The sequence below is a fragment of the Budorcas taxicolor genome, chromosome 14 (genome assembly GCF_023091745.1).
Source record: "Budorcas taxicolor isolate Tak-1 chromosome 14, Takin1.1, whole genome shotgun sequence".
Classification (NCBI taxonomy): Eukaryota; Metazoa; Chordata; class Mammalia; order Artiodactyla; family Bovidae; genus Budorcas; species Budorcas taxicolor.
The window spans coordinates 14,009,693-14,035,164 of record NC_068923.1 but is presented as its reverse complement, the minus strand read 5'-3'; the positions used below and the strand labels follow the sequence as shown (position 1 = coordinate 14,035,164).

Genomic DNA, 25,472 nt, shown 5'->3' with positions numbered 1-25,472 from the left:
GTGCAGGGTCCCTGGCGGAGGAGGTGTGACCCTGGGCTCAGCCGTGGTCTTGGAGCCGCCGTGCCTGCCCTTTGGTGTGGCAGCCCCTTCGTGCCTCACCTCAGCCTTGGCGCCGGCAGCCTTGGATCTGCAGGCCGTTGGCATGCTGGCGAGAATCACTTGTGGATCTGCCCTTTCCTTCCCTCTGGACGGTAGCGTCTCGGGGTAATCGTTACCTGTCAGCTTTGGCCGTTTTCCTTCGCTGTCTTGGGGGCATCCCCACTGGGACTTGGCAGTGGCCCATCCACTCCAGAGCTGAGGGTTTCCTTATCAGCGTGTGTAATCTGCTCCACACTTTCTACCTGTTGATCCCTGACTCATGATGGTGCGGAAGTGGTACACATTCAGTAGAGAGTACTTCCAGCTTTGAGTTTGACCTTTTTCTGGACCAGCGGCGGGAAGTGGATGCTCTCTTTGAGGTTGGGCGGCGGCTGCAGCCGCGCCCCGTCAGCCTGCAGTCACCAGGCTGCACTCGGGCGCCCTGACCGTGTCCTGTGTCCACTGTCGGTGCCGTGTGCAGTCAGCTGCAGAAGCTGGTCCATGCTTTGGTGCAAAGCAGGCTTTGTGCTAGATGGTTTTGCCCACTTGTGAGTGTTCTGAGCAGGTTTCAGGAAGACCAGGCTAAACTTCGGTAGGTTCAGTGTATTAAATGCATTTTCGACTTCTGAAATTCTCAACTAATGGATTTAACCCTAACCCCATGGTAAATCAAAGAAGATCTGTAGTCTGTTTTCTCAGCTTAGTTCAACCCAGCAAATAAGTCCTTGTTTGTGTTAGGTGGGGTGGCCTGTGGAGCTGGGAGGGCAGGGTTGCTGGGAGGAGGGTGCCCAGGGGGGCACTGGGGACCAGCGGGCAGTTTGGCACAGCAAGGAGCGCCTGGAAGGGCCTGCCCACTGCTTGACCACAGGCTGGCCTTGGCGGTGCTTCACCTGCTCCCACACTGGGCACTGCCCAAGGGCTTTCCAGATGTCAGTTCACTCACCTGCACTGCAGCAGTGCAGTGGTCCCCACCCCGCAGACAGGGAAACTGAGGCACAGAGGGACGGAACTTAAAACAGCATGGCTGGCAAGTTCTTCAGCCCAGATTCCAGCCCCAGCTGCGTGGCTCCAGACTCCGCCCTGGGCTCAGCCTGAGGCTCTGGGGAGCCCATCCAGTAGCTGGTGGCGAGTGGTCCCCTCGATGCCGGGAGCGCCTCTGCCCCGGGTCGTGACCACTCAGCGTCTCCGGGCAGTGCCAGGTCTGCCTGGACCCACTCAGCTGCTTCGCCTCCCCGGTCGGGCTGGAGAGTGCGGCAGATGTGCTACTCCTGACTGCGAAAACCGTCAAGCGTGGAGTCCCTGAGAGGTACTTACCCAGGAGCTGCCGCCTGGGTCTACCCAGAGTTAACATCTGGCTCCAGCTGATCTGTGTCTGTTTGAAACCATACCCATTTTGAAAGTCACAGACTTCTTGACGCATAATCTGACACTTCATTGTGCACCCCTAAAGGAGGAGGGTATCCTCTGATGTGACCATCGGAACCATCTCACCTCAAAATCCTGACTGTGGTCTGCTGTCTGTGGTCCCACGAGTGTCTCATAGGTGTTATCTTTCAGACTGAGGTTGTCAGGGTTCATGCTTTGCATTTGGTGCAAGTCCTCCCAGGTTTTTTCTTCCGACTCTTTTTTAGTACTTCTAATGAAAACTAGGCAACATGTACAAGAAGGAGAGAGAATTGATAAGTGCTTGTACTGGGTGCCAGTAGTTCTCAACGCATGGATCTGAACAGGTTTTGGAGAGGCCAGACTGCTGTGTAAAGAGTACCCCACGCTCAGGAATCCTCCGGGTCACAGATAACGAACCAGAAGCCCCAGGGCTGCCGGCTGCTGTCATTGCTTTTTCTGTGGGTTTGTGGTCTCTCTGAGAAGACCAAGCCGCATCAGACCACTGGTATGAGGGGAATGGCGGCCTCTCGACTCAGGCACCGGCCTCAGCCCTCGTGCTGGCTCCTCATGCCGCCTCCCTGATCGCCTCAGAGGCCCAGCTCTGCCTTGCGCTGCAGCCGGTCTTGCTGGGCACCTGGCCTTGCCTGCTCCTGCGGCCTTCCTGCATGAATCCCCTGCGGTCCCTTGGGACACCCCACCTGGCTGCAGCTCCAGGGTCCCAGGACCAGGCCTCATGGCTGGGCCAGCGCAGCACATGGGGGCAACGCGCCTCCTGCTGCAGGACGGCAGTGGTGAGGGGGCCCAGGGGAGCCTGTAGCCAGTGTATCTCCAGCAGACACGGCGCAGAGGGCGCTGCTGGGGAGGAGACAGGCTCGTGCTGTCACCGGGCTGGGGGTGGGGGATAGGAAAGGGTGGGCACTGTCTGTGGCGGCTGGCCCTCACTGCCCATCTGCCCGAGGCTGCCTCTGGCCCCTGCGGGGTTTTCCTTGAGGATCTGCACTCACTGCAGGTGGCCCTGGGGAGCAGAGCTCTCTGTCAGCCCCTGGCCTCCTCTGAGGACGGTAGGTCATGGACCTTTTCCTTTGACTTTTGTGATGTTTTGTATCCTTGAAATTGTCTCCAGGGCTGCGTGCTTTGGCCAGAAAGTGATTGGAAAGTCAGTTCCTTGTTTGGCTCAGATTTCATAGTAATGTTAACATCTGTGCTGTGGGCTATGATTTAGTTGGCAAAATCTTTTTTTGTCCCCCAAACTGAGACTGTTTACAGTTGGGGAACCTGAGGCTGAGAGCCCTTCAGGTCTTACTCCAGTAAGATCGGGAGACTGAGGCTGCCTGTGAGCGTGGCGTGGTTTCTTCCGTGCCCCTCAGCCAGGGCAGCTCATGGGGCCTTGACTTCTCTGCCTGCCCCTGGCTGTGCCTCCCCAGCCCCCTACCCCAAGTCTTGCCGTGGGGGCTCAGAGACACAAGTTCTTGTGTCTGTTTACTTGCCCAGCGCCAGCCCCTGGGGCCCTGCCTCCTTTATGATCCTGACCCTTCCCTGGGAAGCTGCTGGTCTCAGATGGGAAATAGGCAGTGAGGGCGCCCAGGACCCTGCAGGGAGCTCGGGGCAGGGCCTGTGGGGGGCAGCCTCCTGGTGCAGATGCGGCCTTGCTTACCTCACGTGACACTTGGCCCTTGCCCGCATTGCTGCTCCTGAGTCAGACACATGGGCCCAGGAAGCACTGACGCTCTGCAGTGATGGGGGGCAGGGGGGATTCCTGCCACCAGCCATGTGCCCTCTACTCTTTGCAGGCACAGCTCTGCCGCTTCCACTCGGCCCTGCTGCAGGGCAGGCCCAAGCCCTGGCCGTCGCCTGCCACCTTCTTCAGGAGGAACCTCGCAGCCCCGCCGGCAAGGTGGGGAGCTCGCTACAGGGACCCTCTGGCACGTGCCCCTCACCATACAGTGTGTTCTCCATTGGGGGCCATAAGGCTGGACCTTCTCTGCGCGCCTTCCCACAACAGGCTGTGCTGGCCCCCCACCGCCAGGGCCCTGGTCTGGGACCTGGTGGGGGCTGTGGGCTAAGAGTGGTTGGGGGGCACGCCTGTTGGAGACCAGGGGGCAGCGAGGGTGGGGGCTGGAGGGTCCAAGGCCTGGGTGGACAGTGGCAGGATGGAGCCCACATGGGGTCCGGGCGTCTGGGGGCCTCAGTGGGGTGACCTGGACCCGCAGGTCAAGCGCCCAAAGTCGGTGCCGCCTGCCGAGGTCCTAGTGCAGCTGCAGCGCCTGCGGCCTTGGCCAGGGCGGAGCCGCCTGGGTGACTGGGCCGTGTGCCCGTGTCCCTGCAGGCCTCCGAGGCCCCAGCCCCTGTGGAGGAAGGCACTGTTGGCTGCGGCCCTGGGGGCACCCCTGCTGTTCGGGGTGCGGTACCTGACGGCGGGAGCCCAGGAGAGAAGGCGGATGCGGCTGGTGGTGGACGGCGTTGGGCGTTTCAGCAGGTAGGGCGGGCACGGCTGCGTCGGGGGCTGGGGCTGCAGGGTTCTGCTGGGCGCTCTTTGACGCTGCCTCCCCGGGGCGCTGTACTGCCCTGGGGACGACTGAGTACCACGGGACCAAGCTGTCTGCACAGGGTGTGGCCCCCACAGACCCCCCTCTGGCCGTTGCCTTGTCTTCCTTCTGGCCGCCCCTGCTCTCCCAAGGAGAGCTCGGGGTCGCAGGGAGCTTCCTTCTTGCCTCCACTAGCAGTCGCCTGGACCAGCACCATGCTGTGCTGGTCACTGGAGTTCTTGCATCTCCCAGGCAGGGTTCTGGGGGCGGTGCAGGCAGTCTTCCTTCTGAGAAGCCTGGGCAGGCATCCTGCTCCAGCTAGGTCCGAGCCTGCTGCACACAGAGGCCTGAGAGCCAGCTCCCATAGTGGGAGACCTCAGCCCACCCCGCCCTGCCGAGGGGCCGGGAGGCGATGGCCGGAGGCGGCACCTGCGTGGCCTTGTGTGAGGAGGCCGCTGCGGCTGTCCTGCTCCGCTAGCTCTGAGCCCCCCGCCCTTGGGCGGCCCAGTTTGGGGCCCAGTGGAGAATCAGGATGCCTAGGACAAGGGTGTTTGGCTGCCGCTTCGTTGAGATTTACCCCAGCGGCAGCTGCGGGTGGGCGGACAGGCAAGCACCTCACCTCCTCCCACCTGTGGGTCTGCCTGGAACTCCTGGCTGCCCTCCTGAGCAGGTTCCAGGCAGCGGCCTCTGTGTCCTGCAGGGTTCAGGCTCCACAGCCCAGGGGTGGGCAGGGCCAGCTCTCCCCTTGCGGCCTGCAGCATGGCGGGTCCCGTCCCGTGGCCTCAGCGGGTCCGGGCCATTTCCCCTTCCAGCTCGAACATGCTGCTGTCCCCTGCATGCAGGCTTGGCGCACCCGCCTGCTCCTCTTCCCTCCTTCAGGGGGCTTTCACAGCCAATTTTCAGAAGCCGAGCTGGGACTGAGTGGAGTGGCACTAGAGAGGTTACCTTCCCCACCAGCTGCGCGGCCTCCTCAGCTCTCAGCCCTGACAGTTGCCAGAACGGGTGGGCCTGGCCAAGCCCTGGTGGGTGCAGGGCAACCACGGGGCCCCTGGAGACCCAGGAGCCTGCAGCATGCTGGCAGGAGCCCAGGAAGTCAGGCCTGGCTCGCCTGAGGATGGCAGGCTCGTCCTGCTGTGGCAGGAAGACTGGGACACAGCACGCGCCAGGCCCACTCACGGGTCCGGGGTGCTTGAGGGTGGTTTCTGACCCCACCTCTTACTTAATTTTAACTTTACAAACCCTGTGGGGTTTTGTTTTTGTTTTTTTGGGACACAATTTTAAATGTCCAAAGAAGTTGGACTAATAATACAACTTTTTTCTTTTTGAAACATCGACAAGTATCAACATGCTCCATCATTCCTGAAACCTTGAGTATTTCCTAAACAAGGACATTCTCCTCCACAGCCACAATCAGGGAGCCTTCAGACACATTGTGACCTTCTAACCCTCAGACCCCGTCCTGTGTCACCAGGCTCTCCAGTAACAGCCTTTTCTACATGAGGATCCATCTGGGCCCGAGTCTAGCCTCCCTCAGCCTGGAACAGCTCTCAGAGTCTCCTCGGCTCTCGTGGCTAAACTCAGGCTCAGGGCACGGTCCCCAGACCCCGCCTTGCCCAGGGCGTCTGACAGCAGCTGTGAGTCCCAGCGTCCCCATGGGTTCCCTCCCCTCAAACCACGGGCTACACATGGGGTGGTCCCCACCCTCCCTCAGTTTTGATAGTTTCCTAGGATGGCTCAGAAAATACCATATTGATTTTGGTGTTTTTACTACAAGAAGGTGAAGCTAGACTCAGCACGAGAACGGGGTGCCCAGGAGGCGTCCCACACCCTTGCCTCTGGCCCCTGACTGTGGTGTCCAGAATCTCTGCTGGGGCTGCGCTCCATAGGCCTGACTGAACGAAGACCCTGAACTCTAATGCTGCGGTTGTCCTTTCTGGCCGGCATCAGCTGCCTCACTTAGGAAACCTCCAGGAGCAGGCTCACGTTAATTCTGCCTCATATGATGACTTTGATATGTCTGCGGGCCGATAGGCCTTATGACGCTATCGGGTTAGCACCCTGGCCCTGTGCCATATGCAAGGTCCGAGATGCTGCCTGCGCTGTAGAGCGAGCTCCTTGGAGAACAGCCCCGCCCCCCGCCCCTGCTGAGGCTGCCCCTGAGGCCCAGTGTTCACTGTCTAACCTTTACAAAACAAGCTTTGCCAAGCCCCGACCTGTGTACGTCTGATGTGTGCTCATGGTTTGTCCCACGTTTGGCCTTCAGCTTCCCTCATACTTTGACACCAGTGCCCTGCCCTCTCTCATTGCTGCTGGTTTAGCGCCTTCCCTTCTGGTGCTTGTCCTGTGAGCTCGTCCTCCTGGCTCAGCCGTCCCATCCACCCCCAAGGGCTGTTCCACCGTCAGGGAGCTCTGTCCTCCAGTGTGTCTCCCCCAACCCTGGTTGCATCAGCCTGTACTGGACACATGGCGTCACTGCTGGCTTGTTGCTGCAACTCTTCAGGCTTGGTTTGTAGGAGCCCCCGCACCTGACTTGTGACCCTCTATTTTAATCTCTACAGTTTTATTGTAAATCATTTCAAACGTTCAGCATTTTATTTCTGACATTTTTGAATCCTTCCGACGTGATCCATCCTTTGAGCATTTTACTCCTGCTGGCACCACAGTCACTCCAGGCTCAGCCTTGCAACCATCCACCCTCAGGACGGGCAGGGGCCCTGGCGCGGCGCCAGTGTGCTTGCTGCTCCGGGCTGCGCGTGCAGTCCAGCTGTTTGCCGTTGTCATTGGTAAATGTGCCGTTCCATTTTCAACACAAGTCCTCCGGGTTTCCGCTCTTTTCTGTGTCTGTAACCTTATCTCTACCTGGGAGACACCCAGCTGCCCTTGTCCCTAAATTAGTGACTTATTAGGTCACCCCCCGAGTATAGACCTCACCCCACTGGCCGCACCTCACTGTCAGCCTCTGTGCAGACCTTGCGTTGGCTTTTGGACAGAGTACTCAGGAAGGAGGGCAGCTCCCTCGGGTCCCAGGAGTTTAGAGAAACCTGTGTCGTTGGTCACCCTGCCGTGCTCAGACAGTCCTTTTTGCTGGAGTGGCTGGGTGGACCTGGTTTGTGGTGCTCAGTGAGGGCCTGGAACCTGGTTTTGGATCCTCCCCTCTCCAGATCCGGGGCTTCCGTGTCCACAGCCTGGGTTGCAGAAGGGACCGATGACCCCAGACCACACCAGAAGGCCGGGGCCTGTGAGACTGCTCGGGGAGCACCCGCGGCTCTGGGGTTCGACCCGGGGCTCCAGTCCTCAGAGCGCAGCCAAGTGCAGAGGAGGCCGGGCCGCTGTGCACAGGCTGAGCGAGCGTGTCCACAGACGGAGCGGCTTTGCTCAAGGGTGGGCTTTCCTATGTAACAAGTGCTATCAAAGAATGAAGGAACACGTCTGCTCGTTAGGGACTGCGCCCCCTGCTGTCTTGGGCACCCCTCATCTGCTTGCAGGGACCGAGGGGTGGCATGCATGCAGGCTGCCCAGTGCCCAGCCCAGGAGCTGAGACGGACCTGCTGGCCGCGCAGTCCCGAGAGCCCCGCGGCGTCCCCTAGGTGCTCACAGCCCTCCGAGGCGCTGGTGGGGTGCCTGCTGCATGGGCCAGCTGGGGCTGAGGGCGTACTCTGCCCGCAGGTCTCTGCGGGTTGGCCTGCAGATCTCGCTGGACTACTGGTGGTGCACGAACATCATCCTACGTGGGGTGGAGGAGGTTTGTACCTGCGTCCTGGCCGGCCCGTCCTGTGCCTGTGGGGTGGGCATGCCTGGGGGGAGCAGGGGCCTGCCTGCCCCCATCCCTGTCCTCTCTGCCTGTGGTCAGAACAGCCCGAGGTACTTGGAGGTGATGTCTGCATGTCATCAGCGGGCGGCTGACGCCCTGGTGGCGGGGGCCATCAGCAACGGGGGCCTGTACGTGAAGCTGGGCCAGGGGCTCTGCTCCTTCAACCACCTGCTGCCCCCCGAGTACATCAGGACGCTGCGGGTGCTGGAGGACAGGGCCCTCACGCGGGGCTTCCGGGAGGTGAGCCTGCCCCCCGGGTCGCGAGGCGGGTAGTATGGCCCCACGGCGTCCCCCACGCTGCTCAAGGCCCGTTCTTCCAGGTGGACGAGCTGTTCCTTGAAGACTTCCAGGCCCCGCCCCATGAGCTCTTCCAGGAGTTTGACTACCAGCCCATTGCTGCAGCGAGCCTGGCCCAGGTGCACCGTGCCAGGCTGCACGATGGCACCGTGGTGGCCGTGAAGGTACGAGGGGTCCCCAGGGCACGTGGGGGGCGCGGGGTGCTGGCGGCCGGCCCTCCCTGAAGCCTCCCGTGCAGGTGCAGTACATTGATCTGCGGGACCGTTTTGACGGCGACATCCACACCCTGGAGCTCCTGCTGCACCTCGTGGAGCTCATGCACCCCAGCTTTGGCTTCAGCTGGGTCCTCCAGGTACCACAGGGCAGGGGGCTGGGGTGGGCCGGCTCCCAGGCTGGACCCCCAACTGCCCGTATGGTCCCCAGGACCTCAAGGGGACCCTGGCCCAGGAGCTGGACTTTGAAAACGAGGGCCGCAACGCTGAGCGCTGTGCACGGGAGCTGCAACACTTCGACCATGTTGTGGTGCCCCGCGTGCACTGGGGCACGTCCAGTAAGGTGGGCTGGGCCCCCCCAGGTGGTGCCCGCGTACACTGGGGCACGTCCAGTAAGGTGGGCTGGGCCCCCCCGGGTGGTGCCTGCCTACACTGGGGCACGTCCAGTAAGGTGGGCTGGGGCCCCTGGGTAGGGGAGCTCTGACGCCTGTTCTCTCCCAGCGCGTGCTGACGGCGGAGTTCTACGAGGGCTGCAAGGTCAATGACGTGGAGGCCATCCAGAGCATGGGGCTGGCGGTGCAGGATGTGAGTGCTGTGTGTCCTGGGCTGTGGGGCTGGACTGGAGGGTGTGGCCCGGGTCTGGGGTGATGGCGTGTGGTCTGACCCCATCCCCACCCCCACCTGTCCTTGGCCCAGATTGCAGAGAAGCTGATCAAGGCTTTTGCTGAACAGATCTTTTACACGGGTTTCATCCACTCTGACCCCCACCCCGGTAATGGTAAGGAGAGCCCCAGGGCTGAGGGTGGGGTGCTGGGGGCTGCACCCCAGAACCAGGGAACTAGAGCCTGCCCCTCCCCAGTTCTGGTGCGGAAAGGCCCGGACGGGAAGGCCCAGCTGGTGCTGCTGGACCATGGGCTCTACCAGTTCCTGGACAAGAAGTAAGCTGGGCCTGTGGGCTGGGTGGGCACGCCCCCTGACTGGCCACCCCCCCGCCGCCCACCTGCTCATTGCTGGGCCTGCAGGGACAGGCTCGCACTGTGCCAGTTGTGGCGGGCCATCATCCTGAGGGACGAGGCGGCCATGAAGGTGCACGCAGCCGAGCTGGGAGTGCAAGGTGAGGCCGGGGGGTGGGTGTGCGGCCCAGAGGGGGCACAGCCTGGCTCAGGCCCCCCCAGACTACCTCCTGTTCTCCGAGGTGCTCATGCAGCGGCCCGTGCGCCTGGGGCAGCTGTGGCGCTCGCGCCTGCTGAGCCGTGAGGAGGCGGCCTACATGCAGGACATGGCCCGCGAGCACTTCGAGGAGGTTATGGCCGTGCTCAAGGCCCTGCCGCGCTCCATGCTGCTCGTGCTGCGCAACGTCAACACCGTGCGCGCCATCAACAACGCCCTGGGCGCCCCGGTGGACCGCTACTTCCTCATGGCCAAGAGGTAAGGCTGCGCAGCCTGGGGCGGTGGGGGTGGGCGGCCGCACCGGCCTCCCTCACACGCTGTCTCCTGTGCAGCGCGGTCCGGGGCTGGAGCCGCCTGGCAGGTGCCATGTACCAGAGCATCTACGGTGCCAGCATCCTGCGCCACATCAGGGTCATCTGGGAGACATTCAAGTTTGAAGTGGCCCTGAGGTGAGCTGGCGTGTGGGGGTCGGAGGACGGGGAGCCAGGGCCCACTCCCCACCTACCTGCCTCCCCCGATACCCCCACACAGGCTGGAGACCCTGTCGATGCGGCTCACTGCCCTCCTGGTTCGAGTTCTGGTCTACCTAGGCATCGTGCCTGACACCAAGGGGCTGTCCAAGTACCTGGAGACCTAGGCATCCTGGGCAGAGCCACAGAGCTCGTCCCACCACATGCCCGGCCAGGGCCAAGTGACTGTGATTTGTTGGAGTAGGGGATGCTCTGGGGCCCCAAAATAATTACAACGCTCTTCTGAAAACAAGTGTTTTTATTTCGTACAAAAAGCGGGTGAGGTGAGTGGCAGTATCCAGGGGTCTAGAAGTGGGCAGTGACTCGGTCCGTCTCCAACAGGTCGTCCAGGATCTGCGGAGAGAGGGCTGGGTGAGGGCAGGGAGCTGGCGGGGCGCAGGCGGGGCTGGGTGGGGCGGCTTACGGTGTCGGGGGTGGTGCCGATCTTCTTGGCCAGCTCCCCGCGCTCCATGGCGCTCAGGTACAGGTAGCGGCTGAGCAGCTCCCCGTCCAGCACGTTGCGCACAGCGTTCTGCAGGGCGCGCCTGTCCACGTGCAGCATCCTGGGGGCGCGGAGGGCACAGGCCGTGAGGGGTCTAGGCGGACCCGGGGGGCCTGGGCAGGCCGGGCGGTGGGCTCACCGGAAGGCGCGGGGGTTGAGGCCAGCGTGGTGGGGCAGCATGGTGGTCAGCGCATTCTGCAGCATCAGCAGCCGCCGGTAGGTCTTCTCCTGCATGGGCAGCAGCAGCCCGATGCCACCGTCCAGTGTGGCTGAGGGGACAGGGAATGAGCACAGTGGACCCGCCCCGGCCCGCTGCCCCCGCCCCGGCCCCACGCTCACCGAACCACGTGATGTGCTTGTTCTCCCACACGACGGACTTCTTGCTGGGCCCCTCAGCGGCCCCCCGGCACGGGGTCCTCCAGAACGTGTTCACGTGGGCACCCACGTGGAAGTCCGCCCGGCGCAGCAGCCTCATGCCCCCAAAGCTCTCCTTGGCTAGGCCACAGGGGACCTCAGGTCACTGCCCGCCTGGCCCCCGCCTGACCCCACCCAGCAGAGGAGGGAGGGAGCACTCACCTTCCGGCAGGTACATGTAGACCATGAGGTTGCGGTCACGGTCGGACACTGGGGATCAGAGCCGAGTCAGCCCCTGTGCACACCCGGGATCTCAGGGACCCCAGCCCCCAAACTCACCCAGGAAGCCCAGCTGCGCGTTGTCCACCATGAAGTCCACGCTGTACACTTCCAGGGGCTTGGCATCCTAACGACAGGAGGGCCGGGGAAGGCGGGCATCAGGATGGCCTGGGCCAGCCGCCAGCCCCCAGCCCCCGTGGCACGGCACAGCTCTCTCCGCACCCGGGACACGAGGCTCAGTGTCTTGCTCTCCTCCTGGTAGCGCAGCAGCGAGATGCTCTTCATGACGTCCGCGGCCAGGATGAAGTTCTTGACGCTGATCATCTGGTGTATGTAGAGCTGCGTGTCGATGAAGGCCATGCCCGTCAGCTCGCTGGCCCGCAGGCTCCACAGGAAGATCTGGGGGTGGGCGGGGAGTGAGTGGCTGGGGGTGCCGGGGGCGGGGGGGCAAGGGGGGATGCTGGGGCGTGGGCGCACACCTTCTGACCGATGGCCGACACCAGGTGGCCATTGCAGTGGCACAGGGCGGTCACAGGGCCCTTCTGCTCCTTCTCGTACAGGACCTTAAACTTGTTCTTGGTCAGGGGCTGGCCAGGCTCAGGCACCACCTCAATCACATCCATGATCAGGATCTGCCAGGGAGATGGGTGGCTGAGTCAGGGTGCTGGGCACTGCCTGCCTCGAAAGCCCCGCTGGCCACCTACCCGCCCTCGGCACGTGACCTCCTCCCCTTGCATGAGGCAGGTCCCGGCGGCCACGTAGCCCTTGAGGCCCGATACGGTCTCCTCGCTGCGCAGCGACACAGTCTTCATGCAGGTCACGTGCTCCCACTCCTCCAGCTCGATTCTGCGGGCGGAGCCCCGGTCAGGGCCAGTCCCGGCCCGCCCCACCCCACCCCAGCCCGCCCCACCCAGGCACAGCCTCACCTGGCATTGGGGATGGCCTCCCAGCTGACGGGGGAGATGAGCTGGATGCAGAAGGCCTCCTGCTGAGGGTGGACGTACCGCTCGTCTGTGAGGACAGAAGAGGACCATCAGAGAGGAGTGGCCCCCGGGACAGGCCCCACGCGGAGCCCCACGCACCTCTCTCGATGGTCTCAAACTCCTTCTCCTCGCCCGTCATGCGTGGAACACGTGTGCAAGGTGTGCTGGTGCTGGTGGCGACGGCGTACACCTTGGGGAGAGCAGGGTGTCAGGAGCCAGAGCCCACCCCAGCCCCGAGGGTCACTAGCCAAGTGGGGACAGACCTTGGACTCCACATGGTAAGCCACATAGTGGGCGGTGCAGCGCAGCGGGATCTTCCGAACAGGCCACGGGGCGTCGTAGGACAAGTAGGCGGGCAGAACGCTGATCCTCAGCTCACCCTGGGTGGGCACAGGGGTGAGGGAGGCCTGGCGCCCACTGAAGGCCGAGCTGATGAACCCAGGCCTCGAGGGCTCCCTCAGGTCAGCCCTCGGCTCCGCTGGAACAGGGGCAGCAACAGAGGCTATGGCCCACTGTCCTGCTCTTCAGGGGCTTCCTGTCCCTTCACCCAGGTTTGTCCAGGGCTGGCCATGGGTGTCGCCTGAGGCCAGGCTCAGGGGGTGCTGGAGGCTGCAGGCACAGGGTGGGACACCCACACGCACGCCACGCCAGCACCTGCACACAGGCACAGGGCCCAGCGGCTCCCCTCCAGCCCAGGCCTAAGTGCACTGGTGCATACCGAATTCTTGGTGGCCCATGGGGCCGCTGCTGTCATCTTTGTGACACGAAGCTCAGGCTCAGGGTACCTGAGCATCCCAGCCAGTCAGCCGGCGCCTTGAGCAGAGCTGGGCGCCCAGTGGGCAGACCAGTGACTGAACCCGGCTGGTGCCCTTGTGGGCCACAGCCTGCACTGCCGATCTCCCCACCCCCCAAGCCTCCCAGCATCAGCCCCACACCACCTCCTTGACCTTGGCTCCCACCCCCCGCCGGACAGCCCGACTCTCCACGCCACGGCCCCCCAATTCCCAGCCATGGGTTAAGGCCCTCTTTCTTGGGCCCCAGCACCTGATCCTGCCCAGCTGTCCTTGGAGGGGGTTGGCACGCCTGGCCGGGCCTCGTGGGGCCTCCCTACCTGTCTGTTGAAGTACAGGAACCCTCGGGGGCAGTTGATGTTGTGGAACGGGGCAAAGGAGTCGATGGGGCCGTCGATGCCCATGGGGTGCAGCCGCAGGGCCCCCCGGCCAGTCACCAGGAGCCAGTGGGGCGAGGGACCGCAGATGAACACCTGGGGGTGGACAGTGTGAGGAAGCCCCTCACACTGGGGGAGGCCCCATGCTCGCCAACCCTGCTCTGCAGAGCGGCCGGCCTACCCCGGAGTAGCCGTAAATGTCCTCGAAGTAGCGGAACCGCGCCACGCGGCCTCGGGGCCCCGTGCCCTCCTCCGTGCTACCCCCTTCTGCCTTCTTCTTGGATGGCTTTGGCTTCTTCTCCCGGAAGTTGATGTTGTGGGGGACCTGAGGGTGCTGCAGTTAAGGGCCGGGGCCCCCAGCCCTGCCTCACCGCCCCCACACCCAGCCCTGCCAGTCACTGCACCTTCTTGAAGCGAACTTTGAGGTTCCCCTGGCCGAGCTGTGAGTCATGGGGGAAGGCCTCATAAATGAGGAGCTCCTGGTCCACGTGCACCTGGGGACAGGGGACGTCAGGGGACAGGGCCCACGGGCAGGCTGGGTCGGGGAGGGCAGGCAGGCGCACTCACCAGCAAGTAGGGCCTGCGCTGGCGACTGCCCAACGCCACCAGCAGCACCTCCTTGACCAGGGGCAGCTCGCCCTGGCGCGTGGCCTCCTCCTTCCGGGCCTCACCCTGGGTGGTGGGCTGGCCAAAGGAGCTGTCCACCAGGACGCGCTGGCCAACAGGGAAGTTCTTCACCAGGAACACGAGCCGCCAGTCGGGGAGCTGGTAGATCTGTGGGGCAGCGCAGTCAGCGGGGGGTCGGGCGCCCAGCAGGCCTGGGGGGCGCAGGCACAGGGCGCCACCCACCTCCATGGCTCCGTTCTCCCGCACCAGCAGGCACCAGTGGGTGGGCTCGGCCCGGAAGGGTGTGGGGTCCCGGTCGGCGGGTGGCTGACTGCTCCTGCGCGCCTCCTCCTTGCTGGGGCTGAAGAGGGAGCCGGAGTCCCCGTAGAGCATCTCCTCCTCGTCATCCACCGTGGGGCTGCGGCGGGCGGGCGGGCGTCACAGGTCACAGGCACAGGGGCGCGGCCTGCCCTCCCCGCCCCACCGCCCTCGCACACTCTCGCACACCTGATCTCTGCACCAGGCCCCGCCCTCACACACCTGGTCTTTGCACCCAGCCCGCCCTCACACACCTGGTCTCTGCGCCCTGGCCCTCGGCCTCAGGGCCGCCGCGGCCCCCCAGCTCATCGCGGACTCCACCCAGACGGCTCTCAGTGGTGAACATGCCGCTGACGTCCCGGTACACGCACAGTGTGATCACCTTGGACTGCTGCGGGGAGGGAGAGCACTCAGCTGGGGTGGGGGCACGTGGGCAGGGGTCAGCAGGCCCTGGGACAGAGCAGGGCGCCTACATGGTGCAGGGGCGGCTTGTGCAGCGCCAGGCGGTGATGGCGGCCCCCGTACGAGTCGTTCTTGAGCAGGAACATGGTGACATGGCCCTCAGCGCTCATGATGACCACGTAGGGGTCGGCCACGGCACACTGCACGATGGGGGAACCCAGGTCCACGGGGATGAAGTGCAGCTGGTTCACTGCGGACACAGGCCAGTCAGCCCCGGGCAAGGGCGTGCGCCGGCCCCGGGCCCGGGTCCACCCGCCCGAGGCCTGGCCCACCTCCTTCCAGCAGGCGGATGCCGAGTGGTGACACCTGCACGATGTAACGATTGTCCCCGATGTTGCCAGCGAAGACCGTGGGGCCCTGCGTGGCAAAGCCGCTGGCGTCCAGCTCCATGATCTCCTGCCCCGTCTGCAGGATCTGTGGGCAGCGGTGGGTGAGGGGCCCTGCTCACAGAAGGGCCCCAACCCGGGCTCCGGGCGCCTCACCATGGTAGAGTCTTCCCGGCTAAGAATGAGGAACCCGTGTCTCCGCCCGTCATCCTCGGCCTCAGGAGCACCAGGCTCTGGCTCCGTGCCCTCCCCCTTGAGGGTCTCCTCCTGTGAAGGCAGAAGAGGGCAGGGATTCCTGGCCCAGCCCATGCCGCCTGAGCAGCAAGCCTGAGCAGCACAGAGCTGGATCCCGGGCCCCGTGGCCCGTGGGCACCCGCAACAGGCCAGGCGCAGGCCCGCATTGCCAGCTGGATGTCGCCAACCTGGGCACACACACCTGCTCCTTACGCACGGGGGCAATGACTGTCCACATGTCATAGCAGCCAGGGAGCTCAAAGGTCGTCACCACCTGGGGCCGGATGCTCTTCTGGAAGGACAGGCGGGGGTCAGCAGCCCACCCAGGCCCCACCAGGAGGCACCCCCTCGCCGCCCCTCACCTGCAGCACCGACAGGGCCCCGTTCTTGCCATAGCCAGAGCACACCACGATCTCCAGGTCTGGCTCCGGACTGTTCTGAAACTACAGGGGGCAGGGACGGGGGTGAAGGCCGGACCTCTGCTGTGCAGCCCGCCCCACCCTGCCCTGCGCCCCCAGCCCCCGGTGGGCACCTCTTCAGAGAGGAAGGCGGGCTCGCCCATGGCGGCGTTGGCACAAGGTCCGATGTTGAGGATGCTGTCACACACCTGTGGGCATGGCAGTGGTCAGGCGGCAGGCTGGCCAGGACCGGGCAAACACTCTGAGCCCCACCTCACCTCAAAAGAGTACGTGGCCAGCTGTGTGCCTGACTGTGCCTCGCTGCCGTACACTTCAATCTCGTCCACCTCGTCCTGCGGCACTGACTTGCCCCCTGGAGCATGACAAGAGCCCACCTGAGCCCACCTGCTGGCCCACACCTGACCAGCCTGACGACCAGCCCGCACCCGACCAGCCCGACAGTCAGCCCTCCTGCACCCGACCAGCCCACACCTGACCAGCCTGACGCTCAGCCCTCCCACACACGACCAGCCCTGTCCCCGACCAGCCCCTCACCCGACCAGCCTGACGCTCAGCCCTCCTGCACCCGACCAGCCCCTCAACCAACCAGCCCACACCCAACCAGCCTGAAGCTCAGCCCTCCCAAACTCGACCAGTCCCTCACCTGACCAGCCCGCACCCGACCAGCCCTCACCTGACCAGCCCGTGGTGGCGTCCACACGCTTCTTCTTGGAGGGCGGCTCTTCCTGTGAGGTGGGAGGAGTAGGGACTGAGCACCCCGGAGGCCGCCTGCAGGGGCTTGCATCCCCACGGGCCCGCACTCACCTTGTCGGCAGCCTCACGGGGGGTACTGGCTGGGGGCTCCTGCAGCTTCTCCGTGTACTTGAGGAGCAGCGAGTTGCCAAGACGAGAGCCGAGGAACAGATACCCAGGCTCCATGGTGACCATCTGGGGGCGGGACGGGTGAGGGTGTGGCTGGCCCGGCCTGGGGCCCAGGGCCCGGGGCCGCCCTCCGAGACCCCACTCACGCTGGTGGTGAGGACGCTGGCGGCAGCCTTGTCGAAGTGGAAGGCCCGGACACTGCGCATGCCATCCGTGATAAGCGTCAGCACGTAGCTGCCGGGGCGGGAGGGTGGGGGGGACACTCAGCTGGTGCGAGGGCACCACTCCCCCACCAGGGAGGACGGGCCCCGGAGCGGGGACTCACATCTCACCGCCCTTGAGGGAGATGACCATCTTGTCATAGGAGATGAAGGCCGCCTGAGCACAGTCCAGGGTGATCCGCACACCTTCCTGGGTGCCTGTGGGCAGGGGTGGTCAGCCAGGCCCAGCAGCAGCCCCTGCCACCCCGGGCCCTGCTCCCCAGCACTCACGCAGGGGAAAGGCAGTGGTGCCGGTGGTGAGGCTGTTGAGAGCCACACCGTAGGGAGGGACGCTCTGGTTCAGGTACAGCAGCGAGTTGACCGCGAAGATCACCACCCCGCCTGGAACAGACACGCTGGTGGGAGGGCCCAGCATGCTCTACACACCCCACCCCAACCCGGCCCAGGCCCCCCTCACCTATGGGCTTGGGCACCGCCAGGGCCTGGGTGCAGTCAAAGGGCAGGCTGGTGAGGGACCAGATGACGGGGTGCACCTTCTGCATGATGTTCAGGGAGATGGCCACGATGGAGCATGTGTCCTGCCGCACAGCTACCCGCCTGGGGGCCAAGAGGAGTCAGCGCGGGATGGCACAGCAGGCCCGCTCCCCTGGAGGCCAGCCAGGCTCCTCCCCCGCAGCAAGCCCTGTGCACAGCCAGGCTGCAGGCCCTCACCCAGGCCACGTCTGGTTGGGCTCAAACAGGATGAGCAGGGTGGGCTCATAGTAGCCGTGCAGGAACTGCAGGTCGACGATGTTGAGAAGCTTCTCGTCCAGGGCCCGCACGTCGATGATGTAGCTGGGCAGGAAGCTGGACCTCTGCCTGGGGGCAGCAGGCGTCAGTGGGGGCAGCATGGGGCAGCGGAGCTGGGCTACTTGGGGCCTCCACCCTGCCCCCGCACTCACCCCTCCCCCACGAGCCCCTCATGCTCCTCAGCCAGGCTCTCCCTGCGGAAGGGCAGGACCACCAGCCGTGTGCCGTAGATGAGCATGGCCGCACAGCGCCCGTCGGGGTCCACACGCACCCGGGGCGTGTGCACGTTCTGCACGAAGCCATCCTGCAGGAGAGGGGCGTCAGGCAGGAGCGCCCCCCCCACCCTGAAACATGGGGCTGGGTTGGGGGTAGGGAGGTGAGCCCTACCCGCAGCTCAGGCTCCTCGAAGTAGTGCAGAGACAGGGTCTTGAGGTCGTGGGTGCCCGGGTCGTACTCCACCACCGACAGCTGGGGGTAGCAGGTCAGAATGGGGCCCGCCCGCTAGAGCCCCCAGATCCCACCCCTGCCCACCCTGTCCCCGCCCCACCTTGGCATCCTTGAAGCTCAAGAGCAGGGCATCCCGCTTGGCACCAGCCAGCTGCACACTGGCCATGGACATGACATTGCCAAAGAAGGAGAAGGAAGCCACCAGCTCCAGCTTTTCCCGGTGCTCCCGGTGGGCCTTCCCGTCTGCGGAGAGAAAGTGGACAGGGCCTGGGGCCCACGTCCAGCCCCCACCCCAGGGCTCACAGCTGGGCAGCCACCCTGAGCTCATCACTCACCTGTGCTCCTGTCATTTTTGGTCGGTGCCTGGAGGAGGGAGGAAGAAGAAAAGAACTGTGAGGGGCCCACCTTACCCACAACTGGCCCTGTAGCCAAGAGCCCTCAACGGGGAGCAGGGGACCAGCCCGCAGGAAGCGCCCCCAGCTCTCCCAACACTGGGGCTCTCAGGGTCGAAGGCTGGACAGCACTGTGTGTGCCCCCTAAAACAACCACTCAGACTCACCCTGGGCCAGCCAGCGATGACACGTGCTTGCTGGGAAGAAGGAACCCCAGCTCTGCTGAGCACAGCTGGTTGTGCCAGTGACCCTAGCGGGGCCGTGGCCTCACCCCATCTGCGTCCTCCAGGCGGGCCCGGGGCGCAGGACCCTGGTGAGGGGAGGTGGCCACACCACCACTGAGCTGCATCCCAGGAACGCCCCTCGCTACAGCCCACCGCTCTCAAGCAGGGAGAAAAACCATCTACTGTTTTCAGTGACTATCTTGAGCACTTGATAACAGACGAGACCCATTCATGAGAGAAACCCCTTGCTGACCCAGAATACAACTTCCTTAATCCAGGAAAAGTCATCCCCGGCAGGTCTCTAGCAGGGTCGCACTTGAACTGGACATGAAAGTCGCCCTCAGCAATGGGTCCAGCCCAGGACACCATCCCCCTTGGCCAGACACAGGGCCAAGATGCAGACTGACTGCCACTCTGGGCAATAACAAGACACAGAGGGAAAATATAACTAATTTTAAGACACATGTGGACATAATTAAATAGTCTAACACACCACTGGCAATTTAGAAGGTAGAGGGAGGAAAAGGACAGAACCTCGAACTGAAGACATAACCAAAATATCCTGATGAGAAGCGTCAGCCTACAGACTCAAGGACAGCAAGTCCCAAAGCAGGACAAACACAAACAAAACTACAGCCAAGCACGTCGCAGTTGAAAGACAGAAAATCAAAGACAGAGACAAGTACCATAGAAGCAGTCTGAGGAGAACAGAGATGCTACCTTCATTACAATTGACTATAGGAGCCAGAGGCGGTCTTTAAAATGATGAAAGAAGAAAACAGTCAGCTTAGAATTGTAAACCCAATGAAAACATCCCTCAGGAAGGAAGTGGAAATAAAAACATTTTCAGACAAACCAAAGTAGACCGAAATCATCAACATCAGAAACACTCTTCAACAATTACCAAAGGAAGCTCTTCGGGCTGAAGACCCCAGATGACAAAAAAAGACGACAGGGTCCTGCACAGAGTGTGAACTGCTGAACTGTGTGATGATGAAGGAAGGCCTGGGGGGAGGGAGGCAGGTGTACCTGGAGGTGGGGAGAGGGTGAGCGAGGTGCGCCCCAGCCGCCCCGCCACCCTACAGACGCCGAGCGCAGAGGAAGGTCTGAGCACCAGACGGCACCTTCCACCTCGAGTCCGTGTCACAGTGGGGAGGCTGGCTGGCCACCCACCTCTCCAAGCCACCGACACCAGCGCCCAGGACCACACCAAGGATCTGACCAGGCCTGGACTCGCACGGGCCTGTGGTCCCAGCAGGGACTGCGGTGTTGCCTGGATGCACAGATGTGGTGACCTCTGGGAAAAGCCAAGGGGATCCTCCAGGCCCAGGGAAAAAGCCAGAGATACAGCAACATGTTCAGGACTGTAGACGAGGGTATGCAGGAAATTCTGGTGCTTATGCACCTTTTCTGAGAGTCTGAATTTATGTAAAACCAAAATGCTAACAACAGTATAACATTCTGCAGGAGCAAGCCTGTGACAACAGAACGCAGTGAGCAGGGAAAGACGGTGAAGGGTTTCAAGGATTCTAGGCTGTCTGGGGAGGCTCCCTCCAGCCAGAGACTGCTGTGACCTCAAATGTGACCCATTAGAGAGTAAGACAAAATGCACAACCAGAAGTCAAGATGCAATCAGGGACTCCCCTGGTGACCCAGTAAGTAGCTAAGACCCCATGCTTCCAATGCCCGAGGGCCAGATTTGATCCTGGTCCCACATGCCACAACTGAGACCCAGCATACCCAAATAAATAAAACTAAAAATAAGTGAACAAATAAAATATTTCCTGAAGAGATCAAATGAAATAAAACAGCCAATCAATCCAAAACAACAAATAAAAGAATAGCAAGATGCAAGATGGTGATACCAACCCAACTACACAAGAAAATACCTCAAATAACTGGACCAGATCAGAGCCATTCATGACAGAATAAATACCAAACACTCAGGCCAAAAGACAACAAAAACCGTCAGAATAATAAACACCACCCAACTATTTGCTATTGATTCACTTTAAACATAACAACACAGACTTAAGAAAACAAACAAACAAAAGACTGGGGTAGCCAACTTACTACTAGACAAAGTAGATCTTAAGGCAAAAAGTATTAAAGAGGGACGTTTCACGACAACAAGGTCAGTTCAAAAGTGACTCTTTTTCGGCCACACAGCAGGTGGAGACGGTTCCCCAACCAGGGGTGGAACCTGCACTCGATGCAGTGGAACCACCATGGAAGTCCCCCAGAGGGACTTTTAAATTTGTCTTTCTGTGCCTAGTAATTCAGCACACAGACAGACACACAGACAGACACACAGACACAGACACACACACAAACAGACACACACACACACACACACACACACACACACACACGATGGAACCTGCACTCGATGCAGTGGAACCACCATGGAAGTCCCCTAGAGGGACTTTTAAATTTGTCTTTCTGTGCCTAATAATTCAGCACACAGACACACACACACACACACACACACACACACACACACACACACACACGATGGAACCTGCACTCGATGCAGTGGAACCACCATGGAAGTCCCCCAGAGGGACTTTTAAATTTGTCTTTCTGTGCCTAATAATTCAGCACACAGACAGACACACAGACACACACAGACACACACACACACACACACACACACGATGGAACCTGCACTCGATGCAGTGGAACCACCATGGAAGTCCCCCAGAGGGACTTTTAAATTTGTCTTTCTGTGCCTAATAATTCAGCACACAGACACACACACACACACACACACACACACACACACACACACACACACACACACACGATGGAACCTGCACTCGATGCAGTGGAACCACCATGGAAGTCCCCCAGAGGGACTTTTAAATTTGTCTTTCTGTGCCTAATAATTCAGCACACACACACACACACACACACACACGATGGAACCTGCACTCGATGCAGTGGAACCACCATGGAAGTCCCCCAGAGGGACTTTTAAATTTGTCTTTCTGTGCCTAATAATTCAGCACACAGACACACACACATACACACACACACACACACAGACACACACACACACACGATGGAACCTGCACTCGATGCAGTGGAACCACCATGGAAGTCCCCCAGAGGGACTTTTAAATTTGTCTTTCTGTGCCTAATAATTCAGCACACACACACACACACACACACACACACACGATTCCTGACAACCCTCTAGGGCAAGTGCTCCACCTTGTTCATCTCTACGATTATACATTCTTGATTTTTGGCTCCTCCATGTAAATCTGAGAATCAAGATAAATAAAACTGTTGAGAAACTTTATTGCAACTCTGAGAAAAAGGACACAATTTTGGATTAACTTGCGCGGGTGGGGGTGGGGGTGACATCTCTACAATGTTGAGGCTTCCCGTCCGTGACGCCTCTTCTGTTTACTTGGGACCGTCATTAATTTTAGGGAAGTGCCCTACATTTCCTACATTTCTTTTCCTCTCAAAGGTCACAGCTGCCCCAGGCCAGCACTCACCCGCTTCCCACACACAGCTTCCCTGCCCCGGCCGCTGTCCGGGCTCTGCCGGCCCAGGACCCGAGCCAGGCGCACACCCAGCGCCAGGCCCACCACCTGCTCGGGACCCTCTCCCTCCCCTGCCGCCACCCTGCAGACCCTGCCCGTGCACCTGGCTCCCTGGCGGAGACTGCACATGGCCCCGTGGGGCTCACCATCCTCTCTTCACCCCAGCTGGGGGCTGCTCTGAAGGACAGGAGCCTCGAAAGGGAAGAAGAGCCCCCCGAGTGGTCTGGCCCCGGCCTCGTCTCACCACCCAGGAAGCTAAGCCACAGCGAGGCCGCCGGTCAGACACCAGGCTAGCCCTGTGGAGAGAGAGGAGACAGGCCCTTCTCGTCACGCAGACGGGGCCCAGGCTGGGCATCCGTCCGCATGGTCCCTGTGGCGCTGTCCTGGCTCCTGGCTGCCCTCAGGACTGCGCCACCCTGGTGACAGCGTGGCTGGGGCTCCAGGCAAGCTGTCCCGCAGCAGTGACTAGGCTGGTCCCCGATGGGCTCAGCCACCGAGGCCTCCACCCAGGCGCCACGCTCCCTCCCGCCACTACACTCCGCGCTCTGTCCAGGAGCTGGAGGCTGCCCTACACTGAAAGGCTGCAGAGCAAACACCTGACTCAGGCCCAGCAGCCGCATCCGGTCTGCCAAGGGCCTTCTGTGGGATTCTTCACAGCTCTTGAAAGGTGTGCAGAGCCTCTGAGGGTCTCGGTGGGCTCCACGTGGGGGCTTCCCAGTGCTCCTTTCCTTCAGAGCATTAATGCGCCCTCACTCACTTCACAAAACCCTGCTTTTCCTACCAGTTCCTGCTCCATTCCTTCCCTTCCCTTTGCACAGATCTCCCCCATGGAGTTGTCTCTGTCCACTGGTGCTAACTCTCCTGCTCTGGGCTCCTGGCCTCACCAGCCCACATCCCGCCTGACGCCAGGCTTCCATGTCAGGGTTGCCAAGCGCGTCCAGGTCTCGGGACCTATCTGAGGCTCAGAAACACGGGGCCCAGCATCCAGATTGGGTCACGAAAGACTCCATGGCTTCCAGTCTGGCGGGTCTCTCAGCCCTTGTCCTGGGGGAGGCCGCAACGCAAGGACGGATGCTTTCTGCAGTAGCTGCATGCATGCATCGAGAGAGGGCAGAAACCATACCCCTGTGGGGCCTGCAGACGGCGGAGCTCCCGGCTTCCTGACCACAGACACTGAGGCGCCGACAGCTGCTTCAAGCTGCTAACAGCAACACATACTCTGACAACGTCCAAAGTGCACTCCTGCCCCCACGCCCCCCACCCCGCAACCATCTCCCCGGCAGGTGCCAGCAACTTCACTTGCAGGGTTAGTCTGGCCCGAAACCCAACTCTGGCAAAGCCTCCACACAGCCCACAGCTCCGCTCCCTTGCACGCCCCACATCCTGTCTATCCTGACTGCTTGCCCCACCAACGACCACCCAGCCCAGTCGCCTTCGACTTGTCGCAGCCACAGTAACCCCAGGACACAAGGGTCAGATCAGCTCACTCCTCTGCCCAAACCTTAACTCACCATTGACCTCAGGTCAACACTCAGCTCCCAAGACTGCCCTCACGGCTGCCCTGCTGATGCCCCGATCCAGCCTTGCGAGCCCCCTGACCAGCCACTCTTCCCTCCCTACTGCCCTGACACCTTCACTCCGCCTCAAAGCTCTTCTCCCAACACCTACAAGGCTCTCCCCATCAGCTCCTCCTCACCCACTCAAATCTCACCTTTCCAAGGAGGTGACTTTAGACCTCGCCTGGCTCCCCACTCCCCATCCCGTCCTGGTGGTGTGCATGGGCACTGTGGCCTCCAGCATGTGCTGCACTGGCAGCGTGTGGCCCCCCACCCACAGAACCACAGCCATGGGGGCAGCTCACCAACCCCTCCCAAGATGCCCACACAAAACAGGCTCTTAACAGATGACCCCTAGAAAGACAAGTGAGTGATCGCTAAGGGGCTGTGAATCCACGTGTAAAACATATACAGATGTAAAACCATTCCATTTGTCCCTCAAAGTTGACTGAAAGCCAGTGTCAGATACGGTATGACAAAGATGCTCTCATTCAATGTAGAGACACATGTATTTATTTGCAAAAATTCGTTTTCCGTTTGGACTGAAATGTTCGCAAAAGCCAAATGCTGATCTCAAAACTGCTGTATCACAAAAGCTTAAACTAAGACTACTGACACAGTCACTAACCTCTCATACATTCTTCTGTATCTTGCTTGCTTCACCACGTGTGGATCAGTACAGCAGTACACACATTTAACACAAAACAAACACTAGTGTCCTGAAGTAAGTGCTCGGGAAGGGGGCCTCCTCCCTGCTGCCCCATCCCTTACTCAGAACCCTGCCCTGCGGAGGACAACCCTTCCAGCCCCACTTCCACTCTGCACCCCAGTCCAACCCTGCCGGCCCTCAGATGCTTCTGGCCGGCACACTGGCCTTGCATCTGCCTGGAACCCACCCCTCCCCATCCTTGCATCTGGCTCTTACTCCCCTTTCAAGAACAGATGTGAAGATGCTTCTTGCAAGAAGCCATCCCTCACCACCAAAACCCTCACACCTCGGGTAATCAGAGCACCCCCGGTGTTTCCCCCACCGAGGGATTCATCACACTTTACTGACCTCCAACCCACCCTACACCCAGCCTTGTTCCCTTTGCCATGAATGTTCTTCCCCCAACGAATGCCTAGTCTGTCTAAAGGAGGCTCCTCTGATCCCTCAGCCCTCATCTATTTCCTTCGCTGTTCCTGCAGGGTGTCCACAGGTGTGTGTTCTCACGCGTGTATTTAGTCAGTAGGTGTCCTCCTGCTCCAGGTGTGTGCAGGTTTTGTTCTCTACCGTATCGCTAAAACCGAGCACACGGTACATGTTCATGCGATTTGTTGAAAAAAACTAAAGAGCAAATGAGACGCCCAGGGTGGGCCGCCGAGCCCAACAGAGAGTGACTAGGTCGAGGAACGTGGTTCCTGGGCACGACCAAGCGCGGCGCCGTCGGCCCGCTCCGCCTCGGTCCCGGGCACCCCTCGCCGCGGGGCGCAGCGGCCCCAGCGGGCCTGCCTACCTCGGAGTCCCGGTTGAGGCGGTATACATAGAGCTGCGAGGTCCCGGCTACCACGAGGTTGCGCTCGCTGTTGTTAAAGAAGTTGCAGTACATGGAGAACTCCAGGCCGGTGGGCGGATGCGCCTGCTTGTACACGGCGTACATGGCGCTGCGCTCGGGCTGCACAGGAAGGCGACAGGGTGAGCAGGAAAGCCCACGCGCGACCCCGGGCCCGCTCGCGCCCACCCGCCGCCCACCTGGCAGTTGGAGCCGGCTGATGGGGGACCTGTACGGCGCCGAACACCGCCCGC

At 61.6% G+C, this 25,472-nt stretch overlaps 2 protein-coding genes across 6 annotated transcripts in view; one reads left to right on the top strand and one right to left on the bottom strand.

The window, feature by feature from the left end:
• The window catches only part of ADCK5 (aarF domain containing kinase 5), a 13,591-nt gene extending 3,356 nt beyond the window's left edge, over positions 1-10,235 (top strand). For 2 of the 3 annotated variants that reach the window (XM_052652068.1, XM_052652067.1), the window contains exons 2-15: positions 3,255-3,358; positions 3,791-3,940; positions 7,656-7,731; positions 7,840-8,040; positions 8,121-8,261; positions 8,336-8,449; positions 8,521-8,652; positions 8,811-8,894; positions 9,006-9,087; positions 9,169-9,247; positions 9,332-9,423; positions 9,485-9,737; positions 9,812-9,928; positions 10,011-10,235. In XM_052652068.1, the coding sequence (XP_052508028.1) occupies positions 3,255-3,358; positions 3,791-3,940; positions 7,656-7,731; positions 7,840-8,040; positions 8,121-8,261; positions 8,336-8,449; positions 8,521-8,652; positions 8,811-8,894; positions 9,006-9,087; positions 9,169-9,247; positions 9,332-9,423; positions 9,485-9,737; positions 9,812-9,928; positions 10,011-10,116 (1,731 nt within the window). In that variant the 3' untranslated portion in view covers positions 10,117-10,235. Of the gene's footprint in view, positions 1-3,254; positions 3,359-3,790; positions 3,941-7,150; positions 7,371-7,655; positions 7,732-7,839; positions 8,041-8,120; positions 8,262-8,335; positions 8,450-8,520; positions 8,653-8,810; positions 8,895-9,005; positions 9,088-9,168; positions 9,248-9,331; positions 9,424-9,484; positions 9,738-9,811; positions 9,929-10,010 lie in introns of those variants that run through there. The other variant, XM_052652069.1, reaches the window with a different exon arrangement.
• CPSF1 (cleavage and polyadenylation specific factor 1) lies at positions 10,232-25,472 on the bottom strand. Of its 3 annotated transcripts, none has more exons than XM_052652064.1 (38): positions 25,419-25,472; positions 25,183-25,341; positions 18,293-18,320; positions 18,058-18,224; positions 17,898-17,978; positions 17,663-17,814; positions 17,433-17,579; positions 17,179-17,318; positions 16,992-17,102; positions 16,826-16,919; positions 16,647-16,734; positions 16,444-16,566; positions 16,313-16,364; positions 15,897-15,991; positions 15,753-15,827; positions 15,583-15,663; positions 15,423-15,512; positions 15,143-15,253; positions 14,933-15,074; positions 14,672-14,850; positions 14,453-14,589; positions 14,124-14,298; positions 13,842-14,048; positions 13,679-13,768; positions 13,456-13,599; positions 13,218-13,370; positions 12,370-12,486; positions 12,206-12,296; positions 12,050-12,134; positions 11,828-11,969; positions 11,603-11,755; positions 11,346-11,522; positions 11,184-11,250; positions 11,067-11,114; positions 10,830-10,985; positions 10,630-10,759; positions 10,413-10,551; positions 10,232-10,342 (listed from the first exon to the last, which is right to left on the bottom strand). In XM_052652064.1, exons 2-38 carry the CDS (start codon positions 25,324-25,326, stop codon positions 10,295-10,297), a joined length of 4,359 nt encoding a protein of 1,452 aa, XP_052508024.1. In that variant the 5' UTR covers positions 25,327-25,341; positions 25,419-25,472; the 3' UTR covers positions 10,232-10,294. The 3 variants fall into 3 exon arrangements, with proteins under 3 accessions (XP_052508024.1, XP_052508025.1, XP_052508026.1); XM_052652065.1 differs by having other exon boundaries at positions 18,058-18,200; XM_052652066.1 differs by lacking the exons at positions 17,663-17,814; positions 18,293-18,320; positions 25,183-25,341; positions 25,419-25,472 and having other exon boundaries at positions 18,058-18,197.